Source organism: Lepidochelys kempii, chromosome 27, assembly GCF_965140265.1.
Source record: "Lepidochelys kempii isolate rLepKem1 chromosome 27, rLepKem1.hap2, whole genome shotgun sequence".
Taxonomy (NCBI): domain Eukaryota; kingdom Metazoa; phylum Chordata; order Testudines; family Cheloniidae; genus Lepidochelys; species Lepidochelys kempii.
The window spans coordinates 16,072,389-16,082,272 of NC_133282.1; the positions used below are offsets into that span (position 1 = coordinate 16,072,389).

General features: G+C 64.3%; 2 protein-coding genes across 2 annotated transcripts; one reads left to right on the top strand and one right to left on the bottom strand.

The window, feature by feature from the left end:
• Window positions 1-293: 293 nt before the first annotated feature.
• On the bottom strand, window positions 294-2,828 carry LOC140903832 (telethonin-like). The gene is made up of 2 exons (XM_073325710.1): window positions 2,430-2,828; window positions 294-1,674 (listed from the first exon to the last, which is right to left on the bottom strand). The coding sequence occupies exons 1-2, from the start codon at window positions 2,576-2,578 to the stop codon at window positions 1,254-1,256; spliced, it is 570 nt and encodes a 189-aa protein (XP_073181811.1). The 5' UTR covers window positions 2,579-2,828; the 3' UTR covers window positions 294-1,253.
• A 3,633-nt stretch (window positions 2,829-6,461) lies between these two features.
• Window positions 6,462-9,624, top strand: PNMT (phenylethanolamine N-methyltransferase). Its single transcript, XM_073325616.1, has 3 exons — window positions 6,462-6,615; window positions 7,253-7,460; window positions 8,851-9,624. Exons 1-3 carry the CDS (start codon window positions 6,462-6,464, stop codon window positions 9,290-9,292), a joined length of 804 nt encoding a protein of 267 aa, XP_073181717.1. The 3' UTR covers window positions 9,293-9,624.
• The last annotated feature ends 260 nt before the right edge of the window (window positions 9,625-9,884 follow it).

Consider the following 9,884-nt stretch of genomic DNA (forward strand, 5'->3'; position numbering starts at 1 on the left):
CAGCGTCACGGCTTCTTTCTCAGCTGGGAGGCTGACCTGGGGGCGTGGAGGGGGGGGGACTCGCCTCTGCCAAGCCCCAGCAGTGGGAGGGGGCAGGAGCAGATGCCAGGGGAAGCGCTGGTGCCCCGATTGCAAAAGCCCCCCGCCCCACCTTGTGTGCCGGCTGCAGCTGTGTGTCGAGAGTCAGCAGCGAAGCGGGCTGGCCTGGGGCCCCAGCTCTGGCCCGTCCCCCGGGCTCCCCCATGCCAGGACGGCTACCACGGCGAATGGAAGGAGCGAGTCATGCCGCCTTTCCTCCATTTATTACCCAGACGGACCGAGCGCCACGTAACAGCAACACGGGGACGCTGACAGGGAATTCCTCACCCCGGACTATCAGCCCAGGGGATTCAGGCTGCAAATGAGCTCCCGAGGTCAGCCCTGTCCTGACATCTGCAGGGAGCCGCTCGCCGCCCTCACGCACCAATCCTCCTCCTGCAGCGCCGGCCAGCTGAGCCTCGCCTTGCGCCTCCCCATGCCAGCAACTGCAGCCTCCCGGGTCTGCCGCATCGCCACTTAATCGCTTGTCCTCCCCGGGCTAGGGACATGATCCAGCTTCTTGACTCTCGGTCACTTGCATTAACCACTAGCCCCCACTCCTCTCCCAGAGCAGGGAATAGAACCCAGGAGTCCTGGCTCCCAGCCCCTGACTGCTCTAACCACTAGCCCCCACTCCTCTCCCAGAGCAGGGAATAGAACCCAGGAGTCCTGGCTCCCAGCCCCTGACTGCTCTAACCACTAGCCCCCACTCCTCTCCCAGAGCAGGGAATAGAACCCAGGAGTCCTGGCTCCCAGCCCCTGACTGCTCTAACCACTAGCCCCCACTCCTCTCCCAGAGCAGGGAATAGAACCCAGGAGTCCTGGCTCCCAGCCCCTGACTGCTCTAACCACTAGCCCCCACTCCCCTCCCCCGCTGTGCTGTTAGATCCGAAGCTCATCAGCTGTTGTGACAGCTGATTGACAGCCCAGCCATCAGCATGCATGGCGCTGTACGAACCCACGGGCCCTGCCCCACAGAGCTCACAGCCTAACTTGAAAAGCCACACGCAGCCACGGCGTAACCTCGCTGAGCTTACACCCGGGATGGCTTTGGCCCTGGGATGGGGCCTCTACAGTAACCCCGCGTTGCCCGGCTCACCGTGGGTACTTCTCATGCAGGGGGAGCCGTGAGCTGGGAACGCAGAGCCCTATGGGCAGGTCCGTGCCCCGGCCCCTCAGCCCCTCTGCGCCTCCTGGGACAGGGAGCGGGACAGGGAGCGGGGGAAGTCCCCCTTGCCGAAGTCGGGCCGGCTGGGCTGGACGACGGGGGGCAGCTCCTTGGTGATCTCCGACACGGCCCTCTTGTCCCGGCACTGCCCGCTGGGCGGGGCGCCCCCGGCCAGGGCCGTCTCGAAGTCCATCCTGTGGCGCAGCTGGGGCGGGGTGGCTCCCCGCTCGGCCTTGGCGCTCAGGTCGGCCGGCACGAAGAGGGGCAGGGGCAGCACCCGCTGGTAGGGCAGGGGGTAGCGGGCCAGGGGCTCGCCCAGCCGGCCCAGCCACATGAGGAGCCCGGGCGATCGCTGCACCACGAAGCGCGTCTCCTGCTGCTGCCAGTACGTCTCCTTGCGCCGATCGTCCGCCTCCCGCAGGCAGCAGCTGGGGGCGGGGGGGGGGAACGTTAGGGACCCGGGGAGCAGCCCCCGGCAGCCCCCCCATCGCCTCCTGGGAGCAGGGAGCCCAGACAAGCCCAAGGACCCAACCCGCCCCCTGAGGCTGGGGGGCTGCGACCCCTGGGGCCACGGGGCAGCGAGAGACTCTGGGGTCCCTTCTGCCCTGAGCTCCACAGACGCCCGCGCTAGGGGAGCTGCCCTGCAGGCCCGGGGGCAGGGGGGGCACAGAGGGGGCCACACTCCACCCCATCCCCCACCCTGCGCCCAGTCAGATGCTGTACCCAGGGCTGGGGGCTGGGGGGGGGACAGAGGGGGGCCTTGCTCCACCCTATCCCCCAGTCGAAGCTGTACCCAGGGCTGGGGGGGACAGAGGGGGCCTTGCTCCACCCCATCCCCGAGCCCGCACCCAGTCAGACGTTGTACCCAGGGCTGGGGGCTGGGAGCGCGGCCCCAGAGCTGGGTCTGCCTCTCTCCTGGACGGCGGAAGGGGCAGCCGCAGGGGGACAGGCTTGGGCAGGGGCTGCAGAGGGGAAGGGGCACCGCTGTGCCCAGGGGCTGCGACCCCTCTGCCCCAGGCTGGCTGGGCACGGAGGAGGGGCCAGGGCAGGGGTCCTGTTTGCTCCAGGGCCCCCCGGCTGCCCCTCCACGGAAACTCCCAGGGCTTCACTCAGCCCAGGGCCGGGGGCACAAGGAACCCAACGCCCTGTCCCGCTGCCCGGGGTGCCCGCGCCCCACACTCACCCCTCCTCGGGCCTGGTGGAGAGCGACAGGTCCCTCCATTCGGCCGTGAAGGATTCGTGCCGCACCACGTCCTCCTCCTTCACCAGGCAGCCCAGCTCGGCCGCCGACAGCACCCCCATGCTGTGCGGGACCATGCGCTTGCCGAACATCCTCGCCCTGTGGGTCGCCTGGCCTGGGGGGGGTGTGAGCCCGGCTGTGTGTGAGTGTGAGTGTGTGTGAGCCCGGCTGTGTGTGTGTGTGAGTGTGAGCCCGGCTGTGTGTGTGTGTGTGAGTGTGAGCCTGGCTGTGTGTGTGAGTGTGTGTGAGTGTGTGAGAGCCTGGCTGTGTGTGTCTGAGCCCTGGGTGCTTGGCCGCCCGGGCCAGGATTTATAACGCCTCCTTGCTGCTATTTCCGAGCCGCGTCGTCAGGAGCTATATCTGCCCCACGCGGTCACGCTCCAGCACTCCAGACACCGGACACCACCCGCGTTTGCTGTTTACTGGAAACCAGCTCCGGCCTGGCGCTCGCCCTGCCGTGCCAACGTTTATACCCCTGCCCCTCGCGGAGCCTTTGGGAAGCTGCAGGGGTCTCAGCTACGGGGTGTGTGTGGTGGTCGGGGGCGGTGATCCTGGGCCACTGTCCATGCCAGGTGGCCCCAACCCTTTCGGAGTGTGAATTAACCCTTTGCAAACCCCCAGCCCAAGGCTGGAGGACAGGGCTGGTCACAGGGAGGTGAAGTGATCTACTCTGGGTCACAGAGGGAATCAGTAGAAGAGCTGGGAATAGCCAGGAGTTCTGATACCCTCGCCTATCCTGCTCTAACCACCAGACCCCACTCCCCTCCCGGAGCTGCGAATGGAACCCAGGAGTCCTGGCTACCAGCTCCTGTACGCTAGACCACCATCCCCTTCTAGGGCTGGGAATAGAACCCAGGAGTCCTGGCTCCCAACCCACCCTGCTCCCGCTGTAACTGACTAGATCCCGGGCCTCTCCCTCCCACAACTTCAAAGGCCAAGGCTAGTGGGGAAAAGGGGTGGTGGCTCTTTTCAAGGTCTCCCCCTTGCCTCAGAGCTGGGAGGGTGGGGGCGATACCAGCGGAGCCGGCCGGCTGGCTGGTGGGGCCCAGGTGAGCCAGTGGCCCCTGGATGGCAGAACCCAGGTGTCCCGAGAAAGCATGTGGAAGCTGGAACTAGAACTGGGGGCGGTTCTCGGGTTGGGTTTCTCATTGACGGGCCGGGCTCGGCACTGCCCCAGGCCATGGAGCACAGGGCCTGCTGGTCTCCAAGTTTGGGGGTTGAGCTTATCCTGAAACCTGACCCCGGAGGCCCCCTGTGTGAGTGGCCCCCTGGCCGGTGAGCTCCCAGCCCCTTGTTCGGTGGGCCCACCCGGGGGCAGTGACAACTGAGCGAGCCCAGGCTCCGCCGGCCCAGAGACGCAATGTGAAAACCTCGCCCAGCCGGGAGAATATGTGCTGAGCAGCCCGGTCTGGCTGTCCCGCCGGGGACAAGGGGATGGGGCTAATTATAGACGCCCTGGGTCCAAGGATTCCTGGGGGCGGGCGATGTATCAGCATGTGAAAGACTCACACTTTCCGGGTGGAGAATTGCGGCTTAGAGGGGGGGGGGGGGGGCGGGGCAGGGAGCCAGGACTCCTGGGTTCTATCCCAGCTCTGGGAGGGGAGTGGTTAGAGCAGGCGGGCCCCTGGATCCTTCATGGCCAGTAAGTGGCCTCCAGGTATTGGTCTCAGTGGGGAGCCAACGACTGACCAGGCCGATGCCCCCCATTCTGGGCATGTTGGGGAGGGGGGAGCAGCCCGTGCTGTGCGGGTCAGCAGAGGACCCCAGGCTGTGGAGCTGATGCCCTTCCACCGGCTCTGGGATCGCACGCCAGGGGCCGGAGGATCAGCTATCAGCCTGACCCCAGCAGCCCACCCATGCAGCCAGCAGCAAGTGACAATTCCCACCCCCCGCAAAAAGCCCGCCAGCAGCTCACTGATCAAAACACATTTGCCCCGCCAGAGAGCTGGGATCGGCCCCAGTTAATGGCCTTTCGCTGACATAATTTATGAGCTGAGGCAGCTTTTCCAAAACAGCCTGAAAGCACCTGGGGCTGCTAACCCGTTCCAGGCCTGGCGTTATCAGCTGCACCAGAGCTATTTCACAGCCACAATTGACAGGGCCCCGAGGCCGGCCCCCCTTGCCCGCTAACTCCATTACCACCCTGGTTTGCATTGTGCCAAGGAGCCCCTTCCCATCACGTGGGTGGGGGGCTCTGAGCGGATCCAGCTGCCATGAATGGGCTGGGAGGGGAGCTGGTTTGTTCCTGCCTGGGAGTCTGAAATCAGCGAAGAGGCTGAAATTGGCGAGGGGAGGTGGCAAAGGGAAGCCCCCTGCCCCTTCCCCATTGGCTGCGGTGGATCTCCCCCCCCCCCGCCCAACCAGTGCTGGGAAGGGTTCTAAGGCCTGGGGTCCTTAGGACAGCCCCATCTTGCCCCTGGCACGGGAGGCACCAGGGAGCCAGGGTGGAGCGCTAGGGATGGGTTGAGCAGGCTGGCCAGCTGGTGGCTGAGAGCTGGGGTCCTGCTGGGGCAGAGCTGCCTCCCCCCCAGCACATCACAGAACCACCCTGCTGCTCAAGTGCAATTAACGACCTGTGTTCCCGAGGGGCCCATGTGGAAAGGAATCAACAGAGCTGTGGGTTGGGGGGGACCCATGGCTGCGATAGCAGGGGCTGTGGGTGGGGACTGAGGGGCGCCGGCAGAGCTCTGGGGGGGGGGGGAGCACAGGGCTGCAATAGCAATGAGGCTGCGGGCGGGGATTGAGGGGCGCCGGCAGAGCTCTGGGGTGGGAAGCACAGGGCTGGAATAGCAATGGGGCTGCAGGCGGGGATTGAGGGGCGCCGGCAGAGCTCTGGGGGGCGAGCACAGGGCTGGAATAGCAATGGGGCCGCAGGCGGGGATTGAGGGGCGCCGGCAGAGCTCGGGGGGGGGGGAGCACAGGGCTGGAATAGCAATGGGGCTGCGGGCGGGGATTGGGGGGCGCCGGCAGAGCTCTGGGGGGGGGGAGCACAGGGCTGGAATAGCAATGGGGCTGCAGGCGGGGATTGAGGGGTGCCGGCAGAGCTCTGGGGGGGGGAGCACAGGGCTGGAATAGCAATGGGGCTGCGGGTGGGGATTGAGGGGCGCCGGCAGAGCTCTGGGGGGCGAGCACAGGGCTGGAATAGCAATGGGGCTGCGGGCGGGGATTGGGGGGCGCCGGCAGAGCTCTGGGGGGGGGGAGCACAGGGCTGGAATAGCAATGGGGCTGCAGGCGGGGATTGAGGGGTGCCGGCAGAGCTCTGGGGGGGGGAGCACAGGGCTGGAATAGCAATGGGGCTGCGGGTGGGGATTGAGGGGCACCGGCAGAGCTCTGGGGGGCGAGCACAGGGCTGGAATAGCAATGGGGCTGCGGGCGGGGATTGAGGGGCGCCGGCAGAGCTCGGGGGGGGGGGAAGCTGGCACTTCCCTTACACTCATCTTCACAAGCATTACGCTCACTTGTGCGGAGCCAGACCCCGTCAGGAAGCTGAGCCAGTCGGTGTGGAAGGGCAGCTCTGCCGGAGCGGCAGGACGCAGCTCGGCCCCCACCCGGCGTTGACACTAACCTGGTTAGCCGGGATGAACGGCCACAATAAAGTCGCCTTTCAATATGCTTGGCAAATGATCATCCGGTGCAAGATAAACTAATCTCCCACCCCACCCCCGCCGTGTCTCTGGGGCCTCCATTAACTTCCCTAAAGGTCCATCCAATCACTGCACAAGAAGCTTCCTCCCCGCCTGGCTGGGCTGGGGGGCCAGCGTGTTTCGGGGGGCGGGAGGAGGCAGCTAGAGAAACGGCCTCAATTTCCATCCGCCCTGCGGGGCGCACCAGGTCCCATCTGCCTGGCGCACGTTGGGCCCTAATCAGATTGGGCCAATTAGCACATTGCGACGCCCTGAGCCACCCAGGGCAGGGGCTATAAAGGCCGCTCCCTCAGCCCCAGCTGGGCGTGAGCCGGCCGCTGATCCCCCAGCCATGAGCAGCATCGTGGCCGTCGGGGAGAGCTACCAGAAGTTCAACCCCAGAGCCTACCTGCAAAACAACTACATGCCCCCCCGGGCCGACTTCAGCTCTGAGGACTGCGTGGTGCCCTGGAAGCTGCGGCGTCTGGCTGAAGCCTTCGCCACAGGTGAGGGTTGGGGTGGCGGGGTGAGACAGCAGCTGTAAATGAGCCTTTAAAGGGCTTTGCAGGCATCAGTGGATGAAGCCTCCGAGCTGCCTTGGGAGGGGAGTGTCATGGCCTCCCTGTTACTGATGGGGAAACTGAGGCACAGACTGATGCCATCACTCTCGCTGGGCTGCCCAGGGAACTGGTGGCAGAACTGGGAGCAGAACCCAGGAGTCCTGGTGGTAGGGTGACCAGATAGCAAATGTGAAAAATTGGGACGGGGTTAATAGGCATCTCTATAAGAAAAAACCCTGAATATCGGGACTGTCCCTTTAAAATCAAGACATCTGGTCACCTTACCTGGTACCCAACCTCCCACTCTGATCGCTATGCTCTGTTCCCCTGGCAGCTTGGGGGAGAGAACCCAGGAGTCCTGGTGCCCAGTCTCCCACTCTGACCACTATACTCCATTCCCCTGGCAGCTCGGGGGACAGAACCCAGGAGCCACGACTCCCACCCCTCACCTCCGCTAGGCTGAAACTCTCCTTCCATTTCTGCTCTCACAGCCTCCTCCACTGCAAAGCAGGTAACCAAAAAACTCGCCCGCCCCACACCCCTCAGCACACGTCCCTCTGTACCGGTCTCCCTCGCCCCCCAGGTGACATCCACGGCCGCACCCTGATAGACGTCGGCTCCGGCCCCACCATCTACCAGCTCCTGAGCGCCTGTGACCACTTCGAGGAGATCATTGCCACCGACTACCTGGAGGTGAACCGGGCAGTGCTGCGCCGGTGGGTGCAGGGCGAGCCTGACGGCTTCGACTGGAGCCCCTACATCAAACACGTCTGCCGGATTGAGGGCAAAGGGTAGGCGGCTGCGGGGGGGAGGAAGGGGGCAGGCTGCGACCAACTGGTCGGTGGCCCCAGAGCCGGGGGAAGAGCTGCTGGTGTGGGGTTCGGCTGGAGGCAGCCCCGGGCAGCGGGAGCGAGGGGCGTTCGAGCAGGACTGGACGCAGCAGCCGCTCTGGCTGATGCTCCGTGGTCCGGGCTGTTTGTGTGACCTGAGGGTGTCGCTTGAACTCCCAAAAAGTCGCTGTTTGCTGGGTGGAAATGGACGGGGGCGGGGGGAGGATTTAGCAAGTGGGTGACAAGCGGGGGGTTTGCTGAGCCCCAGAGTTAAAGGAGCCAGGGAGGCCTTGGAGTTGTCGGCCAGCACGTGTCACAGGGAGCGCACCGCTGCCCCAGCCGTGTCCCACACGTTCACACACCCCCCGACACCCCCTCACCCCCCCCCCGCTCTTTGAGCCTCGCCCCCCGCCCCTGCTCGCTGAGGTCACCAAGTCACTGCCCCTCCAGCCTTACAAAGTTGACGCCCAGCAAGCCCCAGTGTCCTGGGCCCGCTAACCCACCGCCTGGCCTCACCCCCAGGGGCTTTGCCCTGCCAGCCAGAGAGGCCAGGCAGCGAGGGCACCAGCGCTCCGGCTCAGCGTGACCCTCACACCAGGGCTCTGCCAGGCTCTGGCGTTCGAGACTCGCTCATCAGCCCTGCTCCGAAAAGCCAAGCTGAGCCGGCCTCCCGGCCTGGAGGGCAAGTCTCCTGCAGCAGGGCTGGGGGTAGGAGCTGCTCGGGGAAAGCAGATTGCTGGCTCCAAAAAAACCAACCGGAGAGCGTCAGCGATGGTGCGGGGGGGACGACTCGTGCGTCCGGTCACGTCACTGCAAAGCCCCCGCATTGATTGCGACCAGGGCACTCCTCAGGGTACAGATTGCTAACCAGCCCCAGGGCCAGGGGCTCTGCCCGCCCTGCTTGGGAGCAGCGAGTGACGGGGGGCGAATGATCTTCTGAGTGCAGAGAAGTGTTCTGCCCACGGGCTCTGGAGTCCCTCCCGGCTGTAGCTCGCCCAGACAGTTATACAGCTCCTCAGGGAAGCGGCTGGGCACCTGGCCAAGGAGCCAGCTAAACAGCCTCTCCCTAGGAGTCTCAGCGGCGGAGACGGACCACGGGTGGGTCCCTCTTATCACCACAGCATCTTGAGTGGGCATAAAAGTCTCACCCCGCCCCATCCGGCACATTTCCAGGGGCCAGTTGGGCCAGAATTCCCCTTTGGCGCCTCTGATCCCATCATCCCCCTTAGAGCACCGTAACCCCCCCCCCACCTCCTAGGTGCGGCTGGGTACACTACCCCCTGCTGCCCATTGCTGGACTCCCCTGCCCCCTTTCTCATGGTCAGGCCTCATTCTTTTCTGGCTTGCACAGGGAGCAGTGGAAGGAGAAAGAGCAGAAGCTCAGAGGGAAACTGAGGCAGATCCTCCCCATCGACGTCCACCAGCCCGAGCCACTGGGCTCCCAGGTGGGCCAACCGGCCGACGCCCTGGTCTCCACCTTCTGCCTGGAGGCAGTGAGCCCTGACCGGCCGAGCTTCGAGAGAGCCCTGAGTAATGTTACCACCCTGCTGAAGCCCGGGGGCCATTTCCTCCTCATTGGTGCCCTGGAGGAGTCTTTCTACCTGGCTGGTGAGGCCAAGCTCTCAGTGGTCCCAGTGAGCGAGGCGGACGTCAAAGAGGCCTTGAGCAAGAGCGGCTACCACATCCACAACTTCCGCTCCTACCTCATGCCGCCCAGCCTGAAAATTGGTGTGGATGATGTGAGTGGGGTCTTCTTTGTCCATGCACAGAAGAAGCCTGTGGCCTGTGACTAGGCAGGCCTGGGCACTCCTCTTGTTCTTTGCCAAAATGCACGTCCTACAGTAAAGTGAAGCTTGGTAGCTAGTAATGCAATAGATAACCTGACATGCTGCGTGATTCTCCTTACGGCCCCCTCCGCCCCCAGCTCATCTCCTTCGCACGTGGTAGCCAATTTAGCAGTGAAGGGGTTAAATGAAACTGGAGGCAGGTGGATTAGCTGGTTCTCTGAGAGGCTCATAAATTCTAGGCTTCTATTAATGGCAGGTCCTGTTCCCTATGTCTGCGTAGGGCCAAGCATGGCTTGAGCAGTTACTGGAGTATCAGGCAGGGTTGGCTTTCGGTAGCACCTTGTGCCGTACAGAGTGAAATCCTACTCGGGGCATGCATTTCGAGAGCCCCCTGATCAGCTCTGGGTGCTTATACAGCACTTTGCGGGGGGGGGGGTGTTCAAAGTGCTTACATCATTCAGTTAATCTGCCACCCAGCCTGTGAAGCAGATCTGCCTTACCACCCTTGTTTTATAAACAGGGTAACTGAGTCACAGAAACTAAGTAGGGGCTAGTTAGAGAGCGAGAGCTGGGACTAGAACTCAGCCACTTCCCAGTT

Coding starts and splice junctions, on each gene's coding strand:
- LOC140903832 (XM_073325710.1), bottom strand. CDS start 2,578: ATGTTCGGCAAGCGCATGGTCCCGCACAGCATGGGGGTGCTGTCGGCG. Junction 1,675..2,429: donor TCCACCAGGCCCGAGGAGGG/GTGAGTGTGGGG, acceptor CCCCGCCCCCAG/CTGCTGCCTGCGGGAGGCGG.
- PNMT (XM_073325616.1), top strand. CDS start 6,462: ATGAGCAGCATCGTGGCCGTCGGGGAGAGCTACCAGAAGTTCAACCCC. Junction 6,616..7,252: donor GGCTGAAGCCTTCGCCACAG/GTGAGGGTTGGG, acceptor CTCGCCCCCCAG/GTGACATCCACGGCCGCACC. Junction 7,461..8,850: donor TGCCGGATTGAGGGCAAAGG/GTAGGCGGCTGC, acceptor TGGCTTGCACAG/GGAGCAGTGGAAGGAGAAAG.